Genomic DNA, 14,995 nt, shown 5'->3' on the forward strand with positions numbered 1-14,995 from the left:
ACTGTCTCCATGGTCACAGATGGAAATCCTCCTGACTGACACCTGAGGTCCCACACACAGCGTGATCAGGCTCGGGCTGCTGCTGCCATCCATCCCCATTCTGGATCTGGAGCAAGGCGTGTCAGTGCATCTTCCCCAGTCTCTAGGCTTTGCCCCAGTTTTTCAAATACCTGGGTTTTACCGCTCAGCACCTCCCATCTGCTGAGCCATTTTCCTGATGCCTGCTGAACCCAACCCTTCCAATCTTCTCTTCTTTCCTCCTCTTTGTTCTGCTTTCCACAGTGCCACCTGCAACTGGGCCACCCAGTAGGAGCCAAATCAATGGATGTGGAACAAATGCAGCTGGCACCCACAGGGGTTTCCTCTTTTTCAGAATTCCTAGAACGCTCCTGTACAAAGACCTACACAGGTAGCATGGTCCCAGGCCCTAATTCCCCAACAGCCTCAGCATCAGCACGGCCCTGACAGAGTGACTGACATGGGTCCCAACCTCCCCACTTGGGTTCCTAGGGAGCCTCAACAATGTAGGAAATACAGCAGGTCCCAGGTGACTCTTCCGGCCACTACTGCCAACAGGAAGAAAAGCCAGCTGGCTCAGGAGAACGCTTCCCTAGCTCGAAAATGGATACCGTCATCTCCAGTTCCCCAACACAGGACGACTCCAGGACCAAAGCACAAGACAAACAGGAAATGCCAGACCAATTCTAAAATCCCAGGCTGGGGGAGAGAGAAGAATGGCGCCTGCTCCCTCTGACGCACCTGGCCCCTGCTGGTGCCCCCTGAAGCCAACAGGAGAACCCCACAGCTCTCCTCTCCTCCCTTAAGGATGTACCCATCCCAAGGCAAACTGGGAACTGAGTGCGGTGCAGGAAGGTGAGGGTGACGCTGATTCAAACCCAGAGTCGCTGTTTAAACACACAAAGAAAAGCCTGGGGGGACGGCAAAGAACAAACAAGTCACCTCCGACAAAGCTGGGTTCCTGCACACACATGGTCACACTACTTCCAGGCTGGGACTGTGAGCCCTTAACCAGAAACACCAGCTGTTCTAAGCCTCCCTCCCCACCAGCGGCTCTCCCCAGCCTGCCCTGCCCTCAGGGGAATGGCCTTTGCCCGAGCCACACACACCTGCTCCGATCCACAGGCCTTTCCAGACCACCTGCGGGAAGCTGGCTGCTTCTCCTGGCTCCTGGGTGCCTTGGCCCAGAATCCCAGGCTCACATGACTGATGGCTGCCCCTCTCTCCTCGGCCCTGCTCCATCTGGGTTATAGTCCAGGGCACCGCTGCCTCCTTCATCTCTCTAGGACACAGCCAGGAGAAGCACACAAGTCAAGGGCCCTCTTCCCGGGAAGAGAAAGAATGCCAAGTGGGAGCCAAGACACCAGGGTGTCCCTTTCCATACCAGCTTAGGTCTCTCTTGACATTTTCCACGCCTCAGTTTCCTACCAGCAAGCCAAGGATGATTAAGAAGCTGCCAGCCGGGTCCAGTGCAGTAGCCTAGCAGCTAAAGTCCTCACTTTGCATGTGCTGGGATTCCCATATGAGTACAGGTTCTAATCCCAGCAGCCCCACTTCCCATCCAGCTCTCTACTTGTAGCCTGGGAAAGCAGTTGCGGATGGCCTAAAGCCTTGGGACCCTGCACCTGTGTGAAAGACCTAGAAGAGGCTTCGGGCTCCTGGCTTTGGATCGGCTGTTTGGGGAGTGAGTAGGCAGATGGAACATCTTCCTCTCTGTCTCTCCTTCTCTCTATATCTGATTTTCCAATAAAAAAGTAAAATAAATCTTAAAAGAAAAAAGCAGCAGCAGCTGCCAGCTCCCAGACTTGCCCATGGTTACACAGCTCTCAATGCCTAAGACCAAGCAACGCTCAGGTTTTCTCTTTCCTTGACCTTCGTTAGGGATGGAATTTCCAACACAGTCTACTCCTCTCAAGTCCTGAGACACAGGGAAGCCGAATGTACATTACCTGGGTCTGGGCCCAGGGGTCACTGAGAGAAGCAGAGAGGGGTCAGGAGGGCACAGTGCCCACTGCACCGCACTGCCTCGCGGCCTAATGGATTGTGACTGCAGCGCCCAGGTCGCAGGCTGAGGCAGGAGGCACACATCTCCCCCTGAGAGCTAACAAGAAGGAGGCTTCGCGAGGCACCTTGGAAACGCCGCCCTCTCCACCCAAGGGCTCGCACTCCAGGAGACACAGGCTGCAGCCTTCTTGAGAAGGGATGGGTTTATGTAACTGCTCAGGTCTGCGGGTCCTGGTGGGGGGCTCAGTCCCAGCTTGGGGTGAGCTGGGAAATGCCTGGAGAAGCCACTCCTCTCTTTCCCCAGAGAGAGATGGGGACGGCGCGTTGCAGGACATGGCAATCTGGTAGGGCAGATGGAGAGAAGTTCCACCACAGGAAGCATATAGGGCAAAAATGGAAGGAGTTTTTTTTTTTTTTTTTTTAAGCCTGCCGACAGCAGAAAAGCTAGGGCGACAGGAGTGGGAAAGCAAGCAGGGAGGAGGGGTAGTCAAGATAGGTGCTTGGAGACTGGAGACAAAAAAGCAGGAGAAGGCAAAACCTGGGAAGTGGGGGTCCTCCAGGAGGGGTCAAGGATCGGGGCGGAGAGCTGGGGAGGGATGTGTGTGGAGCAGCTGGCTGGGTCTGGTGACAGTGAGACATCGGGGTCCCAGGGTTTCGCGACAGTGAGAGCCAGCGTGCAGGCTAAGCAGATGGGAGCCCGGGGTATTTCCAAACCACAATGGGGAAGTTGTTGGGGGAGCAGGGCTGCTCCAGAAGGGGAAATCCTGCTTGTTGTGTTGAATTTAAGATGGAGGTAAAAACCCAAATGCACCCCAGGAGTCCCTGCCTTCACGTCACACAAGATGCCCAACCAGACACCTTCCGGGGAGCTGGACACAGCTGCAGGGCAGCGTCCGGCCTTTCCCTCCTTTGGAAATGACTCCAGAGCAGCCAACTCATCCCTCTCCCAAGCCCCTCCACCAGTCTCCACATTTGCAAAAGGGACTGGGGTTAAGCCACCTTGGAGTTTAAAACTCACTTCCTCCAAAGCCAGGTGAAGCTGTAGGCTACGGGTTCCTCCCCCTCCACCACCCCATACTTCAGCTCCTCATATTCAAGAGATAAAACTGGTCGTCTCTTGCCTCTGGGGCCCCCTGGCTTACACAAATGCCACCTCGCAGTCCCCAGCCACAGCGCTGATCCAGGCCATTTACCCAGATCTGTGTTAATGAGTTTTTCCCATTACCTAATTAGCTCACATTGAACTCAAATCTTGAGAGGGAAGAGATGGGAGCCAGCTGGAGAAAGGGCCAGACTAAAACATCACAGCAGAAGGGCAAGCCCCCAAGTCTAAGGCCAGCTCTCCACTCCACACACCCAAGTATCTGTCCTCCAGCTCGTGGGACCTCGGAAATCAGAAAGAGGGTGCGAGAGGCAGGAGCCCCTGAACCTCACTCAGGACAGGAAGAGAGGGCCAAGGCCTTTGGCTCTCCATGGATTACCAGGCCCACTCCACCACCTGCTTGCTGGTGGGCATCCCCCATGCTGAAGGAGGAAGCAGATGGCCCAGGGAGAGGCCCATCTGGCCATGCACACTCGAAGGTCACCGTGCCACTGGGGGTGCCTGCGACATCAGGGGTCGTGGGGCTTCCGAAAGCAGTGTGTCCCCACTTCCTGTGGCCCTGCCGCAGCCCAAAACTCAAAGGCCCACTAGCCCGTAGAAAGGCACACCGGACACCAGAGTGGCCGGGAGCTTTTCTGTCCACAATGCGAGGTGAAGCATCCCTGCAGGTCAGTCAGCAGTTCTCAAACAAGCGGCCCACGAGGGGTGTCCGGCTGCGCGCGTGATCCCGCAAGCACGTAGACCGACCCGCCAGTACCTCCCACGCCGTCGCGGCGCCCCAGCCCCGCGCGCCAGGCCTGGCCTGCGTCCCCGCCTGGCCGCGGCGGCAGCAGGAGAATGCGCGTCGGAAGAGGGCGCCGCGGCCAGAACCACCCTCCGAGGCCCGCGGGCACAGGGCCCGGGAAGGCTGCCATCCACGAACTAGACGCCCCGGTCCCCGCCCCACGGACAACAACTAAGAGAAGCTTCCCGGGTCACAGCCCCACGTCCCCTCACCCCCCACCCCGGGGCCCTCCGAGGTCCTCTGCCGCGCCCACCCTCTACCGACATGCCTAACTAGCTCAGGGCCCAGGCCCCTGGACCTCTGCGACGGGGCGCGCGCTCATCCCCCGAACAACATTGCCCTCGCACACACTGGGGCACCAAGAACAAGATCCGACCCCAGCTTCGAAGTGTGCCCCCAACCGAGACCGGGCAAATCCTAGAGGCCGGGTCCGCAGCGCCGACCAGCAAACCGCGTGTCACCGACCGCAGGCGCGCCAGGACCCCTGGCCCAGACAGCGTGGCCAGGGCTTGAGGGACACCGCATCCGACTCCCGCAGCCCCCGGCTCCGCTCACCCTCGATGGAGATGACGTGCTCCCGGATCTGATTCTGCAGCGCCAAATCCTCGATGCGCTCGATCAGGTCGTAGATGGCGTAGATATTGGGATGCACGGACTCGAAGCGCTGGATCTCGGCCCGGATGGCCGCCGAGTTGGAGAGCGCGAATTGCTGGGGGGCCCCGCCGGCCAGCTGCTGCGAAGGGCCGCCGCCGCCCCCGGCCCCCGGCCCCGCACCGCCGAACTGCCCGCCGCCCCCCGCACCACCGCCGCCGCCGGCCCCCGGAGCCGCCAGGCTCTGCTGCTGCTGCGGGCTCTGTCCGCCGCCCGCCTGGAAGTTCATGGCTCCGGAGCCGCGGGGCCCGAAGCGGGCCCGGCTGGGGCCCGGGGCGGCGCGGCGGCGGCGGCGGCGGCAGCAGCCGCGGCGAGCGGGCGCGAGGGGGGCTGGCGGGGCCGGGACTACGGAGCCGGCGGCACGGAGCTAATGCATGGGGCCGAGGGCCGGGGGCCGAGGCCGGCAGGCACCACCGCGCACGCTCTGGGCCGCCGCTGCCGGGCGCTTCCCGGGACCGCGATCCCGCTGCCTCGGAGCAGCAGCCTCCAGCGGCAACAACAACGGCCCGGGAGCGCGCGGCCCGGGCCCTCCCCACACGTCATGCGCACGCACAGCCGCCCCCGCCAGCTCCGGCACTCGCAGCCCGAGCCCCCTCCCCGCCGCCCCCGCCCCTCGCGCGCTCGCCCGCCCTGCAGCCTCCACCCCCAAGCCGCACACTCCAGCCCTGGCGCCCGGGGCCCTCCCACCGGCCGCGGCCCTTCCGCCTCCTCAGCCCGAGCCCCCTCCCACGCCGCCTCGAGGGCCGCTCGCTCAAAGGGTACCGCTGTCCCGGCCTCCTCCCAAGGCCTGGCTGTCCACCCCGCCTCTCGCTGCACCGGTCTGGGCGGGTATCCCAAGCGGTGTCCTGCGCCTCAGGGTGCAGATTGGAGGCAGAGGAGGCGGTCCCAGCCTCGGTGCGGCGCTGTCTAGGCGGTGTCCTGTCTTCAGAGAGGTGCCGCACCTGCTCCAGGTGCTCAAGGCCCTGAGGTCTAACTGTAGCCCACCCCGCCGCCCAGGTTCTCTCCGTGGCTCTCCGCCCGGGTTCTGCACTGCTGGCTGCGTCTCCGAGGCTGGGATGGGTTCCCGGCTCTTATTTCCAGTTCTAAAATTCTCCTTGGGCGGGTGTTGGAAGTGGCACTTGGAGCTTTAAGGTTTCCCATCCCAGTCTTCCTGTAGCAGCCTGTGCAAGAAGACCCTTCCTATGAGAAGGATCGCTGAATGTTGCCAGAAGCAGTTGATATGCCAGGAAAGAAGAGGCGCGAATCAAATGTGCCTGCTTCTGCTGCCCACCCCCATATAGTTCCTTAGTCCCTTGTCCATTCTGTCGTTCCACTGTCTCCTGGGTCAGAGAGCCCACATTCTCATTTCCAAAAGGGGTTCATAGTCCTAGTCCCTGCCCCACCCTCACCCCGTAACATTTCCTGGAATCCACAAGGGGTGGCAGGCACAGGGAAGTGATCCCAGCCAGTAAATCGGCCATCACCTTTTCTACACACACGTCACTTCTCAGGGCCAAGCTGGACAGATCTGCCCGCCATATGACCCATCTACTATACCTCAAACCAACACAAGTGACCGCAACGGCGAGAGCTGAGCCAATTCAAAGCCAAAGCCTCTTTGGGGTCTCCCGCACTGAAGCAGGGTCCCACAGCTTTGGGCTGCCCTTGACTGCTTTCCCAGGCCACAAGCAGGGAGCTGGATGGGAAGCAGGGCTGCCAGGTCACAAACTGGTGCCCATATAGGATTCTGGTGCAGTCAAGGCGAGGACTACACCACCGAGCCAGGCCCAAGAGCTCTGTGATTTTTTTTTTTTAAGATTTATTTTATTTTTATTGGAAAGTTAGATATAAAGAGAGAAGGAGAGACAGAGAGAAAGATCTTCCATCCGATGGTTCACTCCCCAAGCAGTCTCAATGGCTGGAGCTGAGCCAATCCAAAGCCAGGAGCCAGGAGCTTCTTCCAGGTTTCCCATGGGTACAGGGTCCCAAGGCTTTGGGCCATCCTCTACTGCTTTCCCAGGTCACAAGTAGAGAGCTGGATGGGAAGCGGAGCTGCTGGGATTAGAACCGGCATCCATATGGGATTCTAGTGCATGCAAGGCAAGAACTTTAACCACTATGCTATCGTGCGGGGCCCTGCTCTGTGATTTTTTAAAACCAGTAACTAACATCTCCTTTAGTTAACATTTCAATAGAATTGACAGCAAGAAATTGCCTGAATATGTTGTGTAAGAAAGATAGCAAGGATGGGGGCTCTTCAGTTCCTCACACCAGTAATCACACACCTGCCTTAGTACTGCTGGCCCATTCACACATGGGTGTCTGCAGTGAGTCCTGTGAGGGAGACAGGGTGAGGGTCTGGTTCACCACTGTATCCTCGCTGCCTGTGGACTTTGCTCTGTGCCGTGGCTGGAGTTCATGTACTGCTAACACATGTTTGTGGGATGATTATTTGGATGAATGTGAAGAAAGGAACTAAAGATTAGGTTTGTATGTCACATGTCTAAACTGACGTTCGCAAGGTATCATTCGGAGTGTGCTCCAAGTAGGCTTACGCTCTGGGTAACTAGGGTAGATTACTTTTAATCTAGGCTGGCCTGTAAAAATCCAGGATGTGAGAAGTTCAGAGGAAGCAGAGAAGAATCACAAGGATTAGACCAGACTAGGCTGGCACTGAACATCCTTTGTAATACTCTATTGACTCAGTTTACAAGCCAGGTTTAGGTAGAGGGTGTGTCCTAATGCTAAGACAAACAAACATCCACTGTGGCTTTCACACATATTTAATAAAACCTTCCATCCACTCATTTGTCAGAATGGAGGCAGAAAGTACGTTTTAGGGAAAAAAATAAAACTCAAATTCAAAACATATTTATCAAAAGATTCATTTTTATTGAAAAGGCAGATTTACAGAGAGAAAGAGACAAAAAGATCTCCCATCTGCTGCTTCACTCCTCAAATAGGCGCATTTGCTCCAGCTGAGCTGATCCGAAGCCAGGAACCAGGAGCTTCTTCCAGGTCTCCCACGTGGCAGGATCGCAAGGCTTTTGGGCTGCCCTTTACTGCTTTCCTTGCTGCAAACAGGGAGTTGGATGGGAAGTGAAGCAGCTAGGACATGAAGTGGCACCCATATGGGATCCTGGCGTTTGCAAGGTGAGGATTTAGCCAATCAGCCATCGTGCCAGGCCCTAAATCCAAGAACATTTACTAGTCCACGGCAGGTCAGGCTGCTAAGCATTGTATGTGCATGCCTGGTTGAACAGCCCATGTTTGTTTCACAGTCCTGCAGGGGACCAGGGGAGAGGACAAGCAGAAGGTGGGGAATGGCATCTTCAGCCTGCCTGGTAAAGCATCCCAGGGGTCAGCCACTCCTACATAAGGGTAGGCCGGGATAGGGGCCAGCAGAGTCCTGCAACGCTTTCATCACTGCACCACCAACAGGAGCGCTCTGACGTGCTCCAGCTGACGTTGGCGCCTGGAACCACACCTGCCCTGGTCGCCGGCAGCGGAGGGGGCGGTTCCTGAAACCGCCCCAACCTCTGCGCACTAGCCCAACCTCCCAAGCCGCCCCTGCCAGTCTCTCCTCCTCAGTGATCAAGCGAGCAGGGGCCAGAGCCCGCCGAGCTGCGCACGTGGGTCCGTAGGGAGGAGGGCGGGGACGGCACGGAACTACAAATCCCACAATGCTCCGGACCGCGGCGGCGGGGAAGGAGGGGTGCTTCAGGTGTCTGCGACCTCGGCGCCTCCCGCCCGGAAGTGCCCGAGGGGCCGAGATGGAGCTGGTGGAGCTAGGCGGTGAGTACCCGCACCGTGACCGCGCCCACCCCGCCGCCCCGGGTGCCAGCTTGGTCCCGCTCGCCCCGCCCCGGGATCGCCCGTGGCCTCCCGCGGCTCCGGGGAGGGGGCAGGGAACATGGGAGGGGTGATGGAGGAGAGAGTGTGCGTGTGTGTGTGTGTGTGTGTGTGTGTGCGCGCGCGCGTTGTGTGGCGGGGGGTGAAGTCTGGCAGCTGGGTGGGTTTGGCGAGCCTTCTAGCGCAGACGCGGAGTCAGGCCTCCACGGGTTGGGGCTGGAGTGGACTAGGCGGGGGCCGAGTTGAGTGGGTGGCAGCTCTTAGAGGTTCCAGATTGCCTAAGGGCGGAGTTTGACGTTTGGTGTGGGCGGCAAAGCTCCGGGAGGCAGTCCCGTGCGGCAGGGCGGTGGGTTTGACTGTGGGGTAGGGGTGAGGTGAATGGGGTTGCAGAGGCCCTGGGTTTACCCCATGGAGAAACAGTATCAACTGAAGGGCAAGATGAGCTTAGGGACAAAGTAGATGAAGGGGTAGACAGACCTTCCCGGATGAAGTAGGGTAACTTTGGGGTGAAGTGTGGAGGAGTGTAAATTCAGGGGATGCTTAAAAGGTGCTGGGGGTTTTGTAAATCGAGGAGTTGGTTAAGACCAGAGCTCAGGTGACAGATTAGCTGTTGGGATGGGGTAACAGGAAAAGATAGGAGGAGGCAGGTTTGGGATGTCCGGAGTGAGAATACCCCGCGTTTTGTGAGAGAACGGAGGAAGTGGAGAGCGGTGGTGGGGTGGGCTAGGGAGGACCAGGGGCGGGGAGAGGGGGGAACCAGCCCTTCATGAGATCTTTTGTGCCTCTCCAGCACGGTAGCCTGGCGGGCAAGGCAGGGGCCATGGCCCTGATCGAAGGGGTGGGTGATGAGGTGACGGTCCTGTTTGCGGTGCTGGCCTGCCTGCTGGTGCTGGCACTCGCCTGGGTCTCCACACACACCGCCGAGGGGACTGACAGTACGCCCCAGCCCTCAGCCGTCCCGTCGCCGGGCCAAGTCATGACAGCCCCTGACAGCATCCAAGCAGAGGCCCCAGGTGCCGAGACCTCCAGCCTGAGACACAGAGGCCCAGCTGCACAGCCCGAGCCTGGTCCAGGGGTCACAGCAGCGGCACCACCCCCGGACTCCTCACAGGAACCCCTCGTGTTGCGGCTGAAATTCCTCAATGATTCAGAACAGGTGGCCAGGGCCTGGCCCCACGACACCATTGGCTCCCTGAAAAGGTAAGCAGAGGAGGAGAGCAGGCGGTGGAATGGGGCAGGGGTTATGGCTGGAGGGCCACCTGAGGTGGGTGAGCTGTCCCCCATGTGGGAGGGAACCCAGCTGCCCCTGTCCCACACCGGAGCCCACTTGTTTCCCTGGTGGCTTAGGCGGTGTGGTTCTGGGGCAGCAAGTAGGACTGCCTGAGGCCTGCTCTGTTACCCAGGTCCCTCTCTCCTCAGGACCCAGTTCCCCGGCCAGGAACAGCAGGTACGACTCATCTACCAAGGGCAACTGCTAGGAGACGACACACAGACCCTCGGCAGCCTTCACCTCCCCCCCAACTGCGTCCTGCACTGCCACGTGTCCACGAGGGTCGGTCCCCCACATGCCCCTTGCCCGCCGGGGTCAGAGCCAGGCCCCTCCGGGCTGGAGATCGGCAGCCTGCTGCTGCCGCTGCTGCTGCTACTGTTACTCCTGCTGTGGTACTGCCAAATCCAGTACCGGCCCTTCTTCCCCCTGACCGCCACTCTGGGCCTGGCAGGCTTCACCCTACTGCTCAGTCTCCTGGCCTTCGCCATGTACCGCCCGTAGTGCCTCCAAGGGCCCTCGGCAGCATCGCCGGCCCCTCTGGACGTTGCTCCCCACGGCACAGTGGGAACTGCTGTCTGCCCAGGCCCACGCCTGCGGCCTGCCTCTTCCCGCTCCCTTGGAGCCCAGCCCTTCGCCGCCGAGGGCTCCGGGGGCTGGTGGAACCCCCTGCCTCTGAGCAGCACGGCTCGGGGATCCCTCCTAGGGCTGCTGGCCCTCAGCCCTCGCTGACAGTGGGCCCCTCGGGATCAGACACCTGCTGTCGCTGCCTTGGCCCTGGGCAGAGCCAGACCACTCCCTTGGGCCCATCTTAGTGTTCTGCCTGTGGACCCAAGCCATTGGGCTGATTTAGGGACGCACGGACAGTGGTGGGATGTGACCGGGGCCGAGGTCAATGACATGTGTGCAGATTAAAGTAACTGTGAAATTTTCACTCTTAGTGTGTGTCTGTGGGGGGCTGGGCCCTGGACCCCTGGGAAGAAAGGCAGCGAAGGACAGGCCCGGCCCAACTGCCCCTGCCAGCCGAGCTCACTTCCTCTCTTCGCCCTGTCGCCCTGGCGGCAGCCTGGGGTCCCGCGGCCCCGCCCCCTCGGCACTGGGCCCCGCCCCGGGGTGCGCACGCATCTTCCGGAAGCTGGGGCGGGGCCCTTGGCATCCCGGCTCGCGGTGCCTGCCGGGAGCCACGTCTCCGCTGGCCAAGCCAGCGCTGCACCGGGATTGGCGTCCCGGTGGCGATCCCGGGGCTGCTGGGAAGATGGCGGAGAGTGTTACTCGCGGATGAGGAGGCCGCGGGGGAGTCCCGGCCCCCGGGCCCCGAGACCGACTGAGGCGGCGATCTGCGCGGGGCCTGGGGAGTCATGTACGGGTGGCGCCTGTGGGACGGGCCCAACCAGGTTGGGGAGAGGGGTGGGAGCTGATGTGAGCTGGTGGCCACGGTCCCCTGGTGTCCCCGGGCTGGACGGGGAGTGGGGGGACCCCAGCATGTCCGAGTCGGTGCCGTGGCAAAGATGCGCACTTGGGTCTCACCCACGCCCAGTGAGTGGCAGCTGTAGTTGCATTTCCCTGGTGAAGAGATTCAGGCAGAGAGATGAAGCCACTTGGCCAAGGTCACGCAGCTGGTAAGTGGGAACGCCCAGCATGGAACCCAGCAGTGTCCAGCTGCGGTTCGGTGTGCGTGTTCCACCCTCTGGGCCACCGCCACCACCTCCTCCTGCGGGAGCAGGAGGTAGCCAGGAGGGCATCTCTCTAGGGCCTCCTGGGCTCTATACTGGGTGCCACCACTAACTGGCGAATGACCTCAGCCTACACCTCCTGGCCACTGTGGCCTTGGTTTCCACATCCATGAGACGAAGTGATGCCAGCCCTTCCTGCCCTCCTAGGCACGTGTAAGCAACACCAGAGGGGAGAGTGCATGGCAGCCGCCTTGTAAATGGCGCTGCCCCAGCACACCCAAGGTTTACGATGTGTGTGGTTTGGAAGGAGTGGATGGGGGCAGAGCAGTCCTAGAGGGTTGCTCTGAATGGGGAGTGAGGTAACGAGCAAATAGCTCCTTTGGAGAAAACCTCACCTCCTTTTTCTGGGCTGCCCCTTAGGGTCTTCATCACCCAACTCCATGCTTCGAGTCCTGCTGTCTGCCCAAGCCTCCCCTGCTCGGCTGTCTGGCCTGCTGCTGATCCCGCCAGGACAGCCCTGCTCTTTGGGGCCCAGCAAGTGGGGGCACCGGCCTCTTGGAGGAGGTCCCCAGGCCGGTCCCGTACAAGGACTGCAGCGGCTTCTGGAACAGGCAAGGAGTCCTGGGGAACTGCTACGCTGGCTGGGCCAGAACCCCACCAAGGTGCGCGCCTGCCACTACCCAGTGGCACTTCGTCGCCTGGGCCAGCTCCTGGAGTCTCAGCCTCGGCCCCCTCCCGTGGAACAGACCACCCTGCAAGACTTGAGTCAACTCATCATCCGAAACTGCCCCTCCTTTGACATTCACACCATCCATGTGTGTCTGCACCTTGCCGTCTTACTTGGTGAGGAGGGGTTGGAGGGGGCTCGGGAGAAGGGAGCAGTGTTCCTGCAGCGGAGAGGCCTGAAATGGCGGACAGGCGCTAGGATGACGCATTGCGAGGAGGTGCACTTGCAGCTTCCCTTCCCCTGTCCATGGCGGACATGAGTCAATCGGCATTCCCAGCATTCCTTCCAGCCTCGCTCAGGCTCCCTTCAGTGGGAAGCTGCTTTGTCCCAGTTGGCCCGAGGGGAGAGCTTACTGGTCATCTTTGTGTAACACTTTCCCCCCTGCAGCCCATGTGCTGATAACTCAGGTTCTCATGATAGCCAGTGGTTCTGCAGCGTTTCCACCTAGACCCCAGCACACCTTCCCATGCAGGAAATGGACGAGGAGAGGGGGAATGGGGATTCACTAACCCCACAATCTGAAGGCACTCACAGGCCTGCCAACCACCCCTCTCCCTCAGGCTTTCCACCCGATGGGCCTCTGTGGCGTGCCCTGGAGCAGGAGCGCCAGTTCCGCCTCTCTCCCAAACCTTCCAAGCCACCTCCCTCTCTGCAGCCTGCCCTCCATGGTGGGCAGAGGCTGGAAGCTGCCCTGAGCTGCTCACGATGGCTGCGTTATCCACGGCAGCAGCTGATCCGCAGCCTGGCAGGTGCTGGAGTGGGTCACAGGCAGGTGGGTGTGGGGGAGGGGGATGTGGTGCAGGAGCAGAGGACACTGAGGGCTAGAACCTAGCCTGTGGGGAGGGGGGAAGAGGAGGCCTGACCTGATGGTCCAGCCTAACAAGCTTTTCTTCACAGAGGCAAGACCTGAAGAACTGACTCCCCATGTGATGGTGCTCTTGGCCCAACACCTGGCCCGGCATCGGCTGCGGGAGCCTCAGCTTCTGGAAGCCATTGCCCACTTTCTGGTGGTCCAGGAAACTCAGCTCAGCAGCAAGGTGGGCCTAGCTCCCAAGATCTTGGTAACTCCTCCACTCTATGTCTGCCTTGGCTGGTCTCTGCCTCCAGCAAACACTGCAGCTGGACCCCTCTGCTCTGTGCTCCAGGGCCCCCATATTTGTGACTGTCCTTTTAGCAGCCTGTCTACCAGCTATCAGGACCAGCATCCATGCCAAGTATACAGCTGCCCAGAGCGCTCAGTGCCATACTAGTTTGATCAGTCCCACTACTTGTCTTTAGGGCCACACTCCACAGCTAAATCTCCCAAGATACTGCTTATGCTGTTGGGGGCGGTATGTGTTAGAGGGATCAGCCTCCCTTTACTGCAGTCTTGGAGCTAGAGGGACCATTCTCCCTTTGGCCTGAGGGCCAAGGCAGGCCAAGCCCTGCCTTGCAGAACAGATTGGAGAGACTTCGCGCTGGGTCACACTGTTCTCCCGGCAGGTGGTACAGAAGCTGGTCCTGCCTTTTGGGCGGCTGAACTACCGGCCCCTGGAACAGCAGTTTATGCCCTGCCTGGAGAGGATCCTGGCTCGGGAGGCAGGGGTGTCGCCCCTGGCCACGGTCAACATCCTGATGTCCCTGTGCCAGCTACGCTGCCTACCCCTCAGAGCCCTGCACTTTGTATTCTCGCCGGGTTTCATCAACCATGTTAGTGGTATGCACACAGTACGGCTGGCAGGGCCCTGAGGGCCTGGGAGAGTGGGCGCGCTCTGCAACCCAGCGAGCTGCCGATCCCAACTCCCCCACAGGCACTCCACATGCTCTGATCGTGCGTCGCTACCTCTCCCTGCTGGACACGGCTGTGGAGCTGGAGCTCCCAGGATATGAGGGTCCTCGCCTGCCCCGAAGGCAGCAAGTGCCCATCTTCCCCCAGCTGCTCACCACTGACCGTGCCCGTTGCAAGTACAGGTGGATGGGGTAGCTTGCGGGGAGGGAAGGGGACACTCGGAAAGCACTGGGCGGAGCAGCCAGAGAGCCCATGTTATCTGCAGGCTGCGACACTCCAGCAGTCATAGTAACAGAAAATGGGCCCAGGATGGCGGTGCCTGACACTGGGACAGACTAGGATGGGACTGCAGGAACCACTAACTGTGCCCTTCCCCCTTCCCCAGTCACAAAGACATTGTAGCTGAAGGGCTGCGCCAGCTGCTGGGGGAGGAAAAATACCGCCAGGACCTGACCGTGCCTCCAGGCTACTGCACAGGTGAGTTCAGCCTGGAAGGGCAGGCAGCAGGCCCCAGGAGACAGCCACAGCTAAGGCCTTGGCCCTCTCTGCCCCTCCAGACTTCTTGCTGTGTGTCAGCAGTTCCGGTGCTGTGCTTCCCGTGAGGACCCAGGACCCCTTCCTTCCCTACCCTCCAAGGTCCTGCCTGCTGGGCCAGACTGCCTCTAGCCTCACTACCAGGGACCCTGTCCAAAGGTAAGGAAGGCAGTGGTGGGGAACCCGGGCTGCATGGCCCACAGCCACCCTGACCCTTGCCTGCTGTTCCTCAGGGTGCTGCTGATGCTGCGGGAACGCTGGCATTTTTGCCGTGATGGCAGGGTGCTGCTGGGCTCCCGGGCCCTGAGGGAGCGCCACCTGGGCCTGATGGGCTACCAGCTCCTCCCGGTAAGCTGCTGCCCTGCCCTGCCCAGCTCTTTTCCACACTCCCAGTCCACAGGTAACCTGCTGCCCTCTCCCCACAGCTGCCCTTCGAGGAGCTGGAGTCACAGAGAGGCCTGCCCCAGCTCAAGAGCTACCTAAGGCAGAAGCTCCAAGCCCTGGGTCTCCGCTGGGGCCCTGAAGGGGGGTGAGGGATGGCCCCCCTATGGGGGGTACACAATTTGCACTTTGGATCCCTATATTTTGGTTTTTCATTAAAGTCTCCTTCCTTCCCCATTACAAGCTTTATTCCTG

The 14,995-nt window shown here is 60.3% G+C and overlaps 3 protein-coding genes across 12 annotated transcripts in view; 2 read left to right on the top strand and 1 right to left on the bottom strand.

Annotated features, from left to right (window-relative positions):
- AGAP3 (ArfGAP with GTPase domain, ankyrin repeat and PH domain 3) overlaps positions 1-5,059 on the bottom strand; it is a 52,176-nt gene extending 47,117 nt beyond the window's left edge. For 4 of the 6 annotated variants that reach the window (XM_041002179.1, XM_041002176.1, XM_041002185.1 and 1 more), the window contains exon 1: positions 4,464-5,059. In XM_041002179.1, the coding sequence (XP_040858113.1) occupies positions 4,464-4,788 (325 nt within the window). In that variant the 5' untranslated portion in view covers positions 4,789-5,059. The remainder of the gene's footprint in view (positions 1-4,463) is intronic. The other 2 variants (XM_041002178.1, XM_041002180.1) reach the window with 2 other exon arrangements.
- Positions 5,060-8,230: 3,171 nt separating this feature from the next.
- Positions 8,231-10,591, top strand: TMUB1 (transmembrane and ubiquitin like domain containing 1). 2 transcript variants are annotated; one of them, XM_041001970.1, is made up of 3 exons: positions 8,231-8,333; positions 9,181-9,590; positions 9,810-10,591. In XM_041001970.1, exons 2-3 carry the CDS (start codon positions 9,211-9,213, stop codon positions 10,159-10,161), a joined length of 732 nt encoding a protein of 243 aa, XP_040857904.1. In that variant the 5' UTR covers positions 8,231-8,333; positions 9,181-9,210; the 3' UTR covers positions 10,162-10,591. The 2 variants fall into 2 exon arrangements, with proteins under 2 accessions (XP_040857904.1, XP_040857903.1); XM_041001969.1 differs by lacking the exon at positions 8,231-8,333 and having other exon boundaries at positions 8,475-9,590.
- A 236-nt stretch (positions 10,592-10,827) lies between these two features.
- FASTK (Fas activated serine/threonine kinase) lies at positions 10,828-14,973 on the top strand. 4 transcript variants are annotated; one of them, XM_041001964.1, is made up of 10 exons: positions 10,828-11,017; positions 11,751-12,173; positions 12,618-12,806; positions 12,955-13,094; positions 13,540-13,753; positions 13,848-14,007; positions 14,211-14,302; positions 14,383-14,518; positions 14,593-14,707; positions 14,785-14,973. In XM_041001964.1, exons 1-10 carry the CDS (start codon positions 10,936-10,938, stop codon positions 14,890-14,892), a joined length of 1,659 nt encoding a protein of 552 aa, XP_040857898.1. In that variant the 5' UTR covers positions 10,828-10,935; the 3' UTR covers positions 14,893-14,973. The 4 variants fall into 4 exon arrangements, with proteins under 4 accessions (XP_040857898.1, XP_040857901.1, XP_040857902.1 ...); XM_041001967.1 differs by having other exon boundaries at positions 12,618-12,725; XM_041001966.1 differs by lacking the exon at positions 10,828-11,017 and adding an exon at positions 11,043-11,276.
- Positions 14,974-14,995: the final 22 nt, after the last annotated feature.

This window comes from Ochotona curzoniae, unplaced genomic scaffold (assembly GCF_017591425.1).
Source record: "Ochotona curzoniae isolate NIBS_2020 unplaced genomic scaffold, NIBS_Ocur_1.0 scaffold_2476, whole genome shotgun sequence".
NCBI lineage: Eukaryota > Metazoa > Chordata > Mammalia > Lagomorpha > Ochotonidae > Ochotona > Ochotona curzoniae.

Coding starts and splice junctions, on each gene's coding strand:
- FASTK (XM_041001964.1), top strand. CDS start 10,936: ATGAGGAGGCCGCGGGGGAGTCCCGGCCCCCGGGCCCCGAGACCGACT. Junction 14,303..14,382: donor GCCTCCAGGCTACTGCACAG/GTGAGTTCAGCC, acceptor CTGCCCCTCCAG/ACTTCTTGCTGTGTGTCAGC. Junction 14,519..14,592: donor ACCAGGGACCCTGTCCAAAG/GTAAGGAAGGCA, acceptor GCTGTTCCTCAG/GGTGCTGCTGATGCTGCGGG.
- TMUB1 (XM_041001969.1), top strand. CDS start 9,157: ATGAGATCTTTTGTGCCTCTCCAGCACGGTAGCCTGGCGGGCAAGGCA. Junction 9,591..9,809: donor ACCATTGGCTCCCTGAAAAG/GTAAGCAGAGGA, acceptor CTCTCTCCTCAG/GACCCAGTTCCCCGGCCAGG.